This window comes from Molothrus ater, chromosome 4, assembly GCF_012460135.2.
Source record: "Molothrus ater isolate BHLD 08-10-18 breed brown headed cowbird chromosome 4, BPBGC_Mater_1.1, whole genome shotgun sequence".
Classification (NCBI taxonomy): Eukaryota; Metazoa; Chordata; class Aves; order Passeriformes; family Icteridae; genus Molothrus; species Molothrus ater.
In genome coordinates, this window is record NC_050481.2 from 72,299,561 (window position 1) to 72,313,806 (window position 14,246).

At 51.6% G+C, this 14,246-nt stretch overlaps 1 protein-coding gene across 4 annotated transcripts in view; it reads left to right on the forward strand.

The window, feature by feature from the left end:
* Window positions 1–14,246, forward strand: part of EXOC6B (exocyst complex component 6B) — a 310,416-nt gene that overhangs the window by 220,734 nt on the left and 75,436 nt on the right. For all 4 annotated transcript variants that reach the window (XM_036382126.1, XM_036382128.1, XM_036382125.1 and 1 more), the window contains one exon: window positions 6,820–6,961. In XM_036382126.1, coding sequence (XP_036238019.1) covers window positions 6,820–6,961 — 142 coding nt within the window. The remainder of the gene's footprint in view (window positions 1–6,819; window positions 6,962–14,246) is intronic.

Consider the following 14,246-nt stretch of genomic DNA (forward strand, 5'->3'; position numbering starts at 1 on the left):
GCTTGGAGCACCCTGGGATAGTGGGAGGTGCCAGGGTGGACCTGGGTGATCTTTGGGATCCAACCAACCCATTCCACGATTCCCTGGCAGCCAGAGGTGCTCCTGCAGGGTGGCGGGGACTGGCAGCGCGTTCCTGATTGCACGTTGAGATTAATGGGTATTTATTTGAACAACCATTCCATTTCAGTAGCTCTTAATGAGTCCTTTGATAGCCAGTTCCTTAATTAACAAGGCAGCCTCTTGGCGTTTCCTCTCCCTAATTGGGAACAGATTGGCCGTGTCTAAACAAACGCTCCCGGCAGCAGGGCCGGCTCCAGAGCCTCTGCATGGCCCTTCCCCACTGGGGCTGCCCCTGGGAGCCCACAGCCTTCCCTGCCTGCCCAGGGGTGGGATCTGCATGGAAAGAGAGGATTTCATGGCTGCTCTCCTCAAGCAGGATGGACACTGGGCTTTGGGATGGCCCAGGGAGAGCCCCCAGGCCTGGAGGTGCCACCTGGACGTGGCACTCAGTGCTCAGGATGGGGACAAGGTGTGGTTTGGTCACAGACTGGACTCGGTGATCCTGGAGGGCTTTTCCAGCCTCAGTGATCCTGTGGTGGTGTGTTCTTGTAGGAGCCCCTTGGCTGCATCTCTGGGAGAGATTTGGAGCTTGGCTCCTCCCTTTCAGTGTTTGGAGTGGCCACAGGGAACCTTCTGGATCCTTCCTGTGTGTCCAGAGGGATCCTGAGTCACCCTGAGCCACAGGGAACCTTCTGGATCCTTCCTGTGTGTCCAGAGGGATCCTGGGTCACCCTGAGCCACAGGGAACCTTCTGGATCCTTCCTGTGTGTCCAGAGGGATCCTCGTGGTACAGAGAGGGCAGTGTCACCCTGAGCCTCAGGGAACCTTCTGGATCCTTCCTGTGTCCAGAGGGATCCTGGGTGGCACAGGGAGGGCAGTGTCACCTTGAAAGGTGTCATGGCAATCCCGAGGTTCCATCAGGAGCTGTGGACAGAGGGATTCATTGCTAGGAATGAGCCACAAAACAATAAATCTGTGGATTTTGCTGGGATAACACCCTTGGAATGGCTTTGTTTGACTGAGGTTGGACCAAGGAGAGGTTTGGGCATCTTGGCCATGGAGATCTGCCAGCTTTCACCTGTGATTCCTGTTCTTCCCAGTGCAAATCCAGGTTTTGATGGGGTTTGCAAAGGTCTTTAATAATGAATGACCCCACAGAGCTGTTCCTGGGATTGCTTCATGGGGTTTTGAAGCTCTTCAGTTTTCTGCCACGTCGGTAAAGGATCATTGGTGCCTTTGAGGTGTTTGTTTTCCCCTTTCCCTGCAGAGTGCTCAGCTCAGGGCTGCATTCCCGCTCTTTGTTCCCTGTCCAGATCTGATCCTCTCCTTTGGACAAATTGTTCCTGAGCTGGAGGGACCAGGGTGTCTGGGCATTCACTCTCTCCTGACCAGGGTGTCACTTCTCATATTCTCTCTCCTGACCAGAATTTGGTGCTCAGGGCAGGTGTGGGTCACCCCTCAGGTACCTCCCCAGGTTGATCTGACCCCTGCTTGGGGTGTTAAGGGGTTTGTTCCTCTGAAATTTTGCTCAGTAGGGACAGAAAACCTTCCTGGGGCTTTTCCTTGGTGTGGTGTGGGAAAGGAGGGCATCCAGTGGGACCTGGGCAGGCTGGAGAGGTGAGCACAGGGGAAGCTCATGAAGCTCATCCCGAGGGGTGTTCCCCTGGAGAAGAGAAGCTGCTCCTGAATCCCAGGCAGGGCTGGAGCCACGCTGGGGAGCAGGATCAGGACGTCACTGGTGTCTGCTCAGGGTGCTGGCACGGGGACAAGGCCTTTGGGAGTGCCCCAGCTTCTGCCACGCTCCCGAAAATCATCGGGGAATTAGCGCGGGGCCGGCTGAGCGCGGCGGCTCCTGTGAGCTCCCGACAGCCGCGGCGACACCGCGGGGATCCCGCTGCGTGCCAGGGCACAGGTCCTGGCACCGCCACCGAGGGTGGGGCAGGGCACCATTTCGGGAGGGTAATGATTTCAGGAGGGTTGGGGTGGGTGATGATTTCAGGAGGGTTGGGGTGGGTAACAATTTCGGGAGCGTTGGAGTGGGTAATGATTTTGGGATGATTGGGGCGGGTAACCATTTCAGGAGGGTAATGATTTCGGGAGGGTTGGGGTGGGTAACAATTTCAGAAAGGTTAGAGGGGTAATGATTTTGGGAGAGTTGGGGCGGATAACAATTTTGGGATGATTGAAGCAGGTAACCATTTCGGGAGGGTAATGATTTTGGCAGGGTAACCATTTTGAGAGGGTTGGGGTGGGTAATGATTTTGGGAGGGTTGGGGCAGGTAACCATTTTGGAAGGGCAACATTTTGGGAGGGTTGGGGTGGGTGACAATTTTGAGAGGGTTGGGGCAGGTAACCATTTCAGGAGGGTTGGGGTGGGTAACAATTTTGGGATGATTGGGGTGGGTAACCATTTTGGGAGGGTAATGATTTTGGGAGGGTAACCATTTTGGGAGGGTTGGGGTGGCTAATGATTTTGGGACGGTAATGATTTCGGGAGGGTTGGGGTGTGTAACGATTTTGGGGGGACTGGGGCAGGTAACCATTTCAGGAGGGTAACCATTTTGGGAGGGTTGTGGCTGTGGGCAAACACGTCCATGCCAGACTCAGCTCCGTGTGCCCGGGCGAGTCCGGCTCTTCCAGTGCTGCAGGAAAACTCAAAAAAAAAAGAAAAAAAAAAAAAAACCAGGAAAATAAAAAAAAACACCCTGAAGCGAAACCCCATCGTAAATAAGCTCCTGAGAGCCGAGGTGGGCATCTGTGGCAGGAGGATGTGCTCGATCCCTGCCAGCCAGAGCCATTCCAAGCGGGAATACAAACAACCTTCAGCCGCAGCAGCAGCTTATTAGCGCTGATATATCAGCGGCCGCGCGCTCGTTTGTCTCCTGTCAGCAGCAGCTGCTTATCCAGCAGATTTCCCGCTGTATTCCCGGGGAAATGGCCTGAAATTGATGTTCACAAGCCAGGGCTGACTTTATAAGGAGCTGCTGTAACTCGTGGAGCGCAGGGGTGAGGCAGGAAAGGATTAAGTCGGGTCTTATTTATAAGGAGTGAAACCCATAAATTCTGGGAGGGTTTTAAATCTCGGTGCCCAGGGTAGGAGCTGCTGCTCATCCCTGGTGGTACCTTCTGTTCTCTGAGCAGACATTTAACACCGTGATTGAAACTCCTGTGGCATCTCCGAGTTCTCTGATAATAAATACAAGGGGGGAAAGGGATTCAGGCTTAAAAAGCAGAAAAAAATTCTGTATAGTTTTGCTTTTCTTCAGATAATACTGCATCTAAACCGTGAGGCATCCATGTGTTCTGTGAGAGGAAGAACTGAGTGTTTTTTAAGAAGAGATTTTTAGGTGTTTAAACCTCAAGAGTAATGTGAATAAAAGGTCATGTTCTCAGCTGGCCTGAGAAGATTCAGGTTCACAGTGAGGACAGTGGGCATTTGCACCTGAAACAGTTTCAGGCCTGGCCTAATCCTGTGTGGAAAAGGCAGGAGGAGGGAAGGCTGAGCCAGAAGCTGCTTCTGGGCTTATTTGGATCTCCTTTGCCATCTCTGTAATAAGTCCTGGGGGAACATTCCCATAAGGAACATCCTGAAGTCCCCCTTCCACTTGGGGAAGCCTCTCAGAGTCATGGTGCTGCCAAGCCCTGATGATGAAATTGCTTTTCCCATCCCATTTTCCCTGTTTGAGGCTTAATTATGTGACATTTCATCTCAATTGTTGGCTCCTTTTCACCCATTTCTGGGGTCACTTCTCATTCTCTCTCTCCTGACCAGAATTTGGTGCTCAGGGCAGGTGTGGGTCACCCCTCAGGTACCTCCCCAGGTTGATCTGACCCCTGCTTGGGGTGTTACAGGGTTGTTCCTCTGAAATTTTGGTCAGCAGGAACACAAAAACCTTCCTGGGATTTTTATTTTGTGTAGGGTGGGAAAGGAGGGCATCCAGTGGGACCTGGGCAGGCTGGAGAGGTGAGCACAGGGGAAGCTCATGGAGTTCTTGCTGAGGGGTGTTCCCCTGGAGAAGGGAAAATTCCAGGGAATGCTCAGAGCCCCTGCAGGGGCTCCAGGAGAGCTGGAGAGGGGCTGGGGACAAGGCCTGCAGGGACAGGAGCCAGGGAATGGCTCCCACTGGGAAAGGGGAGATTGGGCTGGGATCTTGGCAAGGAATTCCTGGCTGGGCTGGAATTCCCAGATTTGCTGGGGCTGCCCCTGGATCCCTGGCAGTGCCCAAGGCCAGGATGGACACTGGGGCTTGGATCCACCTGGGATTTAAGATCCAACCCAAACCATTCTATGGTTCACCTGGAACTGAGAACCTCCAAGGCCTCTCCAAGAGTTACAATCCTCTGTAAATTCCCGCTGAGGTGGAGCGTGAGCTACTCCAGGGATTTTCTGCTGCTCTTCCCAGAAGGGTCAGGAGCCCCATCCCCTGCCCTCAGCAAGGTCCTAGGTCTTGGCTGCAGAACTTTGATTTCCCATCCTCTGCTTCCATCTGGGACATCCCAATGACGCATGGAGGGCTTGAGGGCACTGGGAATGTCCATCTGGAGCAGAGGAGGCTCAGGGGAGACTCATTGGGATCTGCTCATCCCAGGGGGCAGCTGCGACAGGGACAGCACCCAGGGAATGCCTGGAGCTGTTCCAGGGGAGGCTCAGGCTGGATTTCAGGGAAAAATTCCTCATCCAGAGGGTGCTGGCACTGTCCAGGTTCCCAGGGAATGGGCACAGCCCCGAGGCTGCCAGAGCTCCAGGAGCGTTGGACACACTCGCATGGGCAGGGTGGGATTTTGGGGTGTCTGTGCAGGGCCAGGGCTTGGATCCACGATCCTGTGGGTCCCTCAACTCAGGATATTCCCTGATTCTGTCAAAACTCCTCGGCCACAGCAAAAACTCAAGTGTCTGTTGGAATTAATGAAGAAAAATCACAGCCGGGCAGCGCCGTACTTCCCGCAGCTCTCAGAGATGAGGAATTGGCACGAGCAGGGTTTTAAATAACCCAGCGTGTCAGAAAAGCACAAACAAATGATGAAAAGCAACGAAAAAACCCCAGAGCTCTGCTAAACTTTATGGTTGCCATGCTTCATCTTCATTTTGGTGCAGGTGTTTGCTGGGAGGTGAGTGATGGACGCTCCGGACCCTGGGAGCGGCGGCGAGCCGGAGATGGAGCACCCTGCCCTGCAACGCACGGCTCGGCTCCTTTTTTAAATAAAAAAAACATTTTTCCCTCTGTCTGAAGATGGATGTGGCCTGAAGATCCAAATCAAGTTTGCAGAGCTGGGGAAAAAACCCTTCCCAGCACAGGGATCAAACGTTGCCGTGCCGCGATAACGAAACCGGCGGTGCCGAGCTGGAAGCACGGCGTAAACTCCGCGTTTAATCCCAGTTTAAACACAGCTTGTAAAGCGCGTCTGAGAGTCGGTGAGAGCTCCTAAGCCACGCCTTGGTGCCAGGAAAGCGTGTTAAGACTCTTTTGTGAGTGTTTGAGGAGATAATCTCCTGCTGGAGCTGTTTTCAGAGCAGCGCCATGATCCAAAACCTCCCTGGTGGCGTTGCGCACGCAGGCATTGGGATCATTCCCTGTGGTGCCAGCCTGAGGGGTTTGGGCTAAATCCCACTCTGGTCCCAAAGGATTTCCCCATTTTTATGGGTTTAATTCCTGGTGCAGACCCTCTACCTGCCATAGAGAGGATCAGGTTGTGGGTGGGAATGTCCAAGATCAGCTTGGACATCGGGACTTGGAGCAACCTGGGACAGTGGGAGGTGTCCCTGGCCATGGAATGAGGTGGGCTTTAGGGTCCCTTCCCACCCAAACATTCCATGATTCCCTGATAATCAATGGGATGCTGTCTTGCCCACGTTAGGGCACGATGAGAACGCTTTGAGCTCTGAGCACCCCGGAGCTCTCCTGGATTCAACCAGCTGCACCCAACAAGGCCTAACCCTTCCCTCAACCATGGGCACTTCCAGGGGGGATTCCCTTGGGAGATGGTGGTTGTGACCTTGAGCACTGTGGGAAGATCCCATCACAGATGGGACAGGCTGAGGAGGCTTGGCTGGGCTGGAGAAGTTCTGTGCTGGTGGCTTTAACTGAGGAGGTTTGACTGGGCTGGAGAAGTTATCTGGTGGCTTTAACTGAGGAGGTTTGACTGGGCTGGAGAAGTTTTCTGGTGGCTTTAAGTGAGGAGGTTTGACTGAGCTGGAAAAGTTCTCTGATGGCTTTAAGTGAGGAGGTTTGACTGAGCTGGAGAAGTTCCCTGGTGGCTTTACTGAGGGGTTTTGGCTGGGCTGGAGAAGTTTTTTGGTGGCTCTAACTGAGGAGATTAGGCTGCTCTGGAGAAGTTCTGTGGTGGCTTTACTCTGAGGGGCTTTGGGCTGGGCTGGAGAAGTTCTATAGGATTTACTGAGGAAGTTTGGCTGCTCTGGAGAAGTTCTGTGCTGGTGGCTTTACTGAGGAGGTTTGACTGAGCTGCAGAAGTTCTGCGCTGATTGCTTTAACTGAGGAAGTTTGGCTGCTCTGGAGAAGTTCTGTGCTGGTGGCTTTAACTGAGGAAGTTTGGCTGCTCTGGAGAAGTTCTGTGCTGGTGGCTTTAACTGGGGAAGTTTGGCTGCTCTGCAGAAGTTCTGTGCTGGTGGCTTTAACTGGGGAAGTTTGGCTGCTCTGCAGAAGTTCTGTGCTGGTGGCTTTCCCGATGGGGCTGCTCTGGAGAAGTCCTGCGGTGGCTTTTTGCGCCGGTGTCCCTGACGAGTGTCCGTTTGTCCTGCAGGGGAAGGTGGCCCAGACGGCCTGCATGTCGGCCTGCAAGCACCTCTCGACGTCGCTGCTGCAGCTGCTGCTGGAGGCCGAGGTGAGGCAGCTGACGCTGGGGGCCCTGCACCAGTTCAACCTGGACGTGGAGGAGTGCGAACGTAAGAGCCCAACCAGCCCCGTCCCTGTCCTTGGCTTGGTCACGGATCCAGGGGGAATTCCTGCTCTGCATCAGGCTCAGGGGTTTGGGGAACGTTGAAATCGAGGTGGCCCACACCTAAAATGGGACTTTGGCCCGTGAGTTTTAAGGGTGGTGAATCAGCTCTGTTTATAAAATGAGTTTTTTATTGAGCAGACAGGAGAAAACGAAGAAAAGGTTTAATTGAAGTTACTACAGGGTATAAACCAAAAAGAATTATTAGTGCACTACATGAAATTATGTGTGACATGAAGGTATTTATGTTAGAATGATATTTCTATTTCTATTTCTATTTCTTATTATATTTGCATTTACATTTACATTCATATCTATATCATCTATATCTATATCTACAACTTTATATTTATATTTATATCTATATTTATATTTATATTTACTGGAAAAAGAAATGCCAGGGTAGGTTAGGAATCAAAAGAAATAGGATAGATTAAGAATCAAAAAGAATGGCATAGATTAGGAATCAGAAGGAATAGGGTAGATCAGGAATAAAATGGAATAGGGTAAATTAGAAATTAAATGGAATAGGGCAGATTAGGAATTAAATGGAACAAAAATGACTATGGTGTACACAGAGTCCCTTCCCTCAACCTCCAGAGGAGTAACCCCAAGCAGCGTCCCAAATTTGGGGTAAGATCCTACAGTGCTGCTGTGCCCCTTGGTGTTTGGGGTCCCAGGTCAGGGGTGTGGCAGTGCCAAGGTCTGAGGGTGGTGGGTGCCCACAGAGCTCACCCAGAGCATCTTCAGCACACAGGATTCCAAGAGATCCAATTTTACTCCTCCTTTTCCTCTTCAGTGCTGCCTTGACACTCTCCAGACCATCCCTACATTTTGGGATTGAGTTTCTTAAAAATAGGAGGGATTGGAGTGCACGAATCAAAAATCAGTTAATTTCTGACTCTTTCTGAGAAGCTGGGGCTGCCCCATCCCTGGGAGTGTCCAAGGCAGCGATGGATGGGGCTTGGAGCATCTGAAGAAGTTGATGTTCTTCACCAGTTCTGGTCCTCTCCCAGCTTCAGCCCTTTGTGCTCTCTGCAGGGAATTTTGTCCTTGAAGTGAGCCCTGTGCCGAGTCAGAGTGGTGGAGATGAGGTGTCTTGTGACAAAGTGACAGCAGCTCCTCAGGGCAGGAGCATCGTGGTGCCACCCTCAGGGCTCTGCTCCCAGACCTGCCCCTTTTGGGTTTTCAGGCACGCACCTGGATTGGGGCTGGAATTCTCTGGGTGCCCTCAGGTTGCTGCTCGTCCTGCTCGGTGAAAGGGTTAAAAACCAGAGCCCAAAGCAGACAAAATGCTCTTTTTAATCCAGGTTTTGGAATTAAAGTAAGGCAGAGTGAACACAGCCCTGCACAGGATCCTCTTCCCTCTGAGGGGGATGGGTTTGTTGGGATTCATCCTGAGATGGGTTTGTTGGGATTCATCCTGGGGTGGATTTCTTGGGATTCATCCTGGGAGGGGTTTGCTGGGATTCATCCTGGGAGGGGTTTGTTGGAATTTGTCCTGGTGGGAATTTGTTGGGATTCATCCTGGGGTGGATTTGTTGGGATTCATCCTGAGATGGGTTTGTTGGGATTCATCCTGGGGTGGATTTGTTGGGATCCATCCTGGGGTGGATTTGTTTGGATTCATCCTGGGATGGATTCATGACCATGGTGGTTGAGAACCCAGAGCTTGATAGAGTTCCTAAAGAACCCCCCAGGTGATCTTTGATTTTAGGGTATTTTAGGGATTTTTGTCCCCCAAATATCCACATTTTGGCTTTCCTGGTTGAGGTGGAGATTGGGATGTCTCGTGTTATCGCAGAATCCTGGAATGCTTTGGGTGGGAAGGGACCTTAGAGCCCATCCAAGGGCACTTCCCACTCTCCCAGGGTGCTCCCAGCCCCATCCAGGCTGGCCTTGGACACTTCCAGGGCTCCAGGGGACTCAGTGACATCAGCTGCTGGTGTCATCATCCCCTGGCACTTCCCATTGCCAAGCCAAGTTCTTCCACCCTTTATCCAGCATTTTCCTGACCCGATTTTACTTCAGCTGCCCCCATCAACACAGAGATTAAATTTACTGCTGGGAACAACCCCCCAGCAGGAATTTTGCTGTTTCCAACACAGGTTTTTCCGTTTTTCAACATCCACTTGCCATTTTCCAGCCCTCAGCTGACCAGCCCAGGAGAAGGATCCCAATTTAATGATTCCCACCCGGATCCTGCAGCTGCACCATAACTCTCCAAGCAATGCCTGATTTTCCTCCTGGTGCTGCCTCGATCCCCCAATTCCTGACTCTCATTTGTGTCCCCTCAGCTGTGCTCCCATGGGTTTCTGCTGAGGGACAGGCACCAGAGCTGGGAATAATGGGAAGCATTTGTCATCTTTATTAATTCCGTTTTTTTTGGCTCCAAACACTCCAAACCCAGCAGTTTTCCACCCCATCCATAACGTGGATCACGGAGCAGCAGCTCTTCCCTAAAAGCTGCTGCTGCCAAGGAAGACGAATGGGATTTCAGAGCAGGTTGGAAAGCACAATTCCTTAAATTCCTGTTGTTTGGGGAGCCCGAGCCAGGAGCACTCAGACATCCCGGAGCAGGTGACGCCAAGCAGGGTCAGGGACCTGTCCCCAGCCCCGTCCCAAGGTGCCACTGGAGCAGGGAATGGAGATGGATGCTGGAGCTGGATCCTCCCCATCCATCACTGTCAGCCCTGAACAGACAAAATCCTTCTCCCTCCCAGCAGCAAATCCATGCCCCTCATCCCCACGGGTCCGTCTGGTGGCTCTGCTGAGCCTGGGAGTCACTTTAATTTGGTTATTTTGGAGCAGAAATCCATCAAGGTTTGAATTTTGGGATGAGCCAGTGCCAAGAGGGAAGTGGTGTATTCAGGAAATAAGTTTCAGTTTGCAAGGTTGGGGTTTATTCTTGGTTTTTTTGGTGATTTTTTAAATCTTTTTTTGTACCTGAAAGCACAGGTGTGAATCTCAACATCCTCACAGTACCAGTTCGTGCCTCTGCCTCAAATTCCCAAACCTTTCCCAATCCAGCAGTTTTATCTTGCACTTACACATTAAAATAGGATTTTATGTCTGTTTGGAGCACTTCCAGTGAGTGCCATGGTGAGGGAATGGGGCTGCAGAGTTCTGATGCTGGAGTTTATTAATGTTGTTTGTGAATGCTGAAAAAATAATCTGGTTAAAAGAGAGGTGAGGTGAATGAAGGAAATTATTTTATTGGATATTAGGCATAGTTTGAAGGGGGTGAGGCCTGCAGGGACAGGAGCCAGGGAATGGCTCCCACTGGGAAAGGGGAGATTGGGCTGGGATCTTGGCAAGGAATTCCTGGCTGGGCTGGAATTCCCAGATTTGCTGGGGCTGCCCCTGGATCCCTGGCAGTGCCCAAGGCCAGGTTGGATCCACCTGGGACAGTGGGAGGTGTCCCTGCCCATGGATGGGGTGGGATGAAGATGCCCTTAAAGGTCCCTTCCAACCCATCCAGTCTGGGATTCTGGGATTTTGGGATTCTGGGATTTTGGGATTCTGTGGTGCTTGGCAGAAAGATGAGGTTGTGATGGGACCCCTCCACCTGCTCTTTAAGTCTCCCCCTTCCTTAAATCTGTCCTTTTTTGGTGCGTTCAAAGCACAGAAAATGCAGTTTATTCATTTTTATTAATTTTCTGATCTTCCAAAAGGAAGCTGTTGTAGGACTGAGAGGAAACAGTGAATGAAACAGACCCCAAGAGCCAGGTATTCCATGTTTTCCTCATGTGGATATCCCATAATCAGCAGCATTTTTGGTGTGAAAGAGGAGAAAAGAGCAGAGCAGCCACATTGTAAAAATCCTTTTGGGTTGCTTGTGAAGGGACAAACCTGGGGGAAATCCCAGCTGTTTTCCATGGTTTATCCTGGTGAGACCCATCCTGGAGGAGGTGCAGGGTGCTGAGGGGTCAGGGAGAGCATCCTCTGGTGCTTCCAGCAGGAAGATGCTTCCCAAGGTGTTTGGGAGCAGCTTTCCGTGGATTTGAGTGCTTGGATGGCACGAGTGGCTCCAGGGAAGGGCTGGAGGTGGATTTGGGGTGTGTTGTAGGGCAGGAGTTGGGATGGTGAGGTTCTCTCACCCCCTTTTAAACCCGGACTAAGGCACAGCTTAAATGAACTGCCTAGAATGACTCAGTGGGACACATCTTGTGTTTCCCTTTAGGAAACACTTCTGGGTTAAAAAGAAGCAAAAATACCAACCTTGGAGAAGGGAAAAAAAAATCCCAAAGATTTTTTTGTAACCTGTAAATTTCCTTTTCTCAGAAAAGAAATTTCTTTTTTTTCAGAAGGTTTCTTGTCTCCCAGAATGCATCCATAATCCAAGATTTAACAATGCAATGGGATTTTTAATCTCCTACATGCCCCGCTCTGCTCTTTTTGAACTGATAAATCTATATATATATATGTATACTGATTTATTTATATTTATATATAAATCCATATATTAAATATATAAATCAATATATATTTATTTCTATATATAATATTTATATTTATATATAAAGGTATAGAAATATTTATTTTTATATAAGTATATAAATCAATATTGGAAATATAATTTGATAAATGCATAATTTTTCCACCTCCCGTCTACCTCAGACATAGTGGGAATCAAATGGAACAACCCAGATTTGGAGGTGACAGCTGAAAAATCCCAAAGAAATGGGGAGGTTCTCACTCCTAGGAAGTGTTCCCCATCTCCATAACGGGTTCCAGCAGTGGCTGAGGGGTTTTTACAATCCTCAGATCATAAAATGAGCAATTCCACAATCTCCAAACTCTTTTAACTGCTGCTTTATGGGAAATTAAAAGAGCCCTAAAAATTTATATTTCAGATTCCGGTTAACACCCTATTTTTAGTCAGCCCCTCTCCTGGGGATCAGCCAGGCACACACCCAGATGTCTCTGCTGGGGTGAGGAATTCTCCATCCCAACAGATTGTCCCAAAATGTGCCCACATGGATCCTGGCACAGCCGTTCCCCACCTCCTCCTTGGCTGCCTGATCTGGCTGGTGGGAATTTCTCACGTGGAAATCCTGGGATTTGGGGGAACTGCCGGGGTTTGTCCGTGATGCTGGAGTCATCCTCTCCCTCGGCATGATCCCAAGGACTCCCAGGTGTTCTTCCAACCTGTGACCCATCAGGGATTGGAGTTTGTGGTGCTGGAGTTAGGATGGCCCTGACTGGTGTCTGTGCTGTGGCAGTGCAGCAGGAAAAACCTGGATTTGGGGGAAAAATGGGAATGTTGTAGTGGAGAGATGGGAAGATTTAAGCAGAACAGATCAGGAGAGGAATGTCCACCCCTGAGGTGCTGATCTCTCAATGTGCCTCAGGTCCTGGGGTCAGATTTGGGCACCTCCCAACAGGAGAGACCCTGGAGGGGCTGGACCGTAGCCAGGGCAGGGAAGAGAGCTGGGAAAGGGCTGCAGAGTCTCTGAGGGAGCCGGGCAGGGGCTGCAGAGTCCCTGAGGGAGCCGGGCAGGGGCTGCAGAGTCCCTGAGGGAGCCGGGCAGGGGCTGCAGAGTCCCTGAGGGAGCCGGGCAGGGGCTGCAGAGTCCCTGAGGGAGCCGGGCAGGGGCTGCAGAGTCCCTGAGGGAGCCGGGCAGGGGCTGCAGAGTCCCTGAGGGAGCCGGGCAGGGGCTGCAGAGTCCCTGAGGGAGCCGGGCAGGGGCTCAGCCTGGAGCAAAGGAGGCTCAGGGGGCCCTTGTGGCTCTGCACAGCTCCTGCCAGGAGGGCACAGCCGGGGGGATTTGGGATCTTATCCCAGGGAACAGGGACAGGAGCAGAGGGAACGGCCTCAGGGGAGCTCAGGGTGGGCACTGGGGACATTCCTCATGGAAAGGGGGGTCAGGCCTTGGAAGTGCCCAGGGAGGTTTGGAATGCCCATCCCTGAGGGATTTCAGTGCTCTGTGGATGTGGCACTTGGGGACATGGGGCAGTGGTGGCCCTGGTGCTGCTGGGCATGGTTGGACTGGGTGATCTTTTCCAGCCATGATGATTTGGGGATTTGTGATTTCCAGCTGCCCTGCTGTGGCTCAGCAAAGAGCTGCCCTCATGTTCATGCCATGGACAGAATGGTGGGATCTTGGCAAGGAATTCCTGCCTGGGAGGGTGGGGAGGCCCTGGCACAGGGTGCCCAGAGAAGCTGTGGCTGCCCCTCGATCCCTGGAGGCCAAGCTGGATCCCAAACCTGGCCTTGGACACTTCCAGGGATGGAAATTCCACAACTTCTCGAGTTGGTGGTGGGATGGGCACGGCTCACATTTGCTGGTGTTGGTGTTGAATGATCTGAGAACTTCACATCTGCCAGGACACACCCCTGGAACACCTTGGATTCGTGTCTGGGAACCTGTGGAGATCCCTGACCCAACTCTTTAGCCAGTCCCATGGATTCTGTTCCAGATTTCTTGTCACGCATCTCCAACATCCTTCTAAGAGTTTCCTTCTCTTCAACTTGGAAAACATCTCGTGGTCAGCCCCTGGGGAGTCCCTCCCTGAGGCTGTGGGTGCTCCTCAGCCCTGCCAGTGTCCCATGACGGGAACCACTCCTTCCTCTGCAGTGACAGCACTCCAGGCCCATCTTTGTTCCATCAGAGGAACGTTTGATGGCGAGGGAGAGAAGTTTCTTTCATCTGACCCAGTTCAGAGTGTTTTGGGTGACTCCTCCCTCTTCCCACAGCTCTCTGAAATTACCCAGATGGGAATGAGCTCTGAGAGCTCGGGCTGTAATGGGGAACAGCTTCAGAGCGGGGTTGTGTGGGAATGGTGTGGGAGAAGGAGAAGCTCAGTGTGGAAACTGGGTGAAGGAGAAGCTCAGGGTGGGAATTGGGATCTTCTCTCTGTTCCTCTTGCCTCGATTCCTCCCCAGCATTTCTCACTTTTTCCCACCTGTGAGCTTCTCCAGAGTCCATGGATTTGTTCTTCAGCCTCAGTGTGCTCAAGGTGTCACTTTGTTCCTGTGGATATGGAACAGGAGTTCCCATCTCTTGGCCTTTCCAGGACGGCCTTCCAAGGCTTTATCCAAGGAGGTCCCATCTCTTGACCTTTCTAGGACTGGCCTTCCAAGGTTTTATCCGAGGAGGTCCCATCACTTGGCCTTTTCCAGGATGGCCTTCCAAGGCTTTATCCAAGAGGTCCCATCACTTGGCTTTTTCAGGATAGCCTTCCAAGGCTTTATCCAAAGAGGTCCCATCACTTGGCTTTTTTAGGAT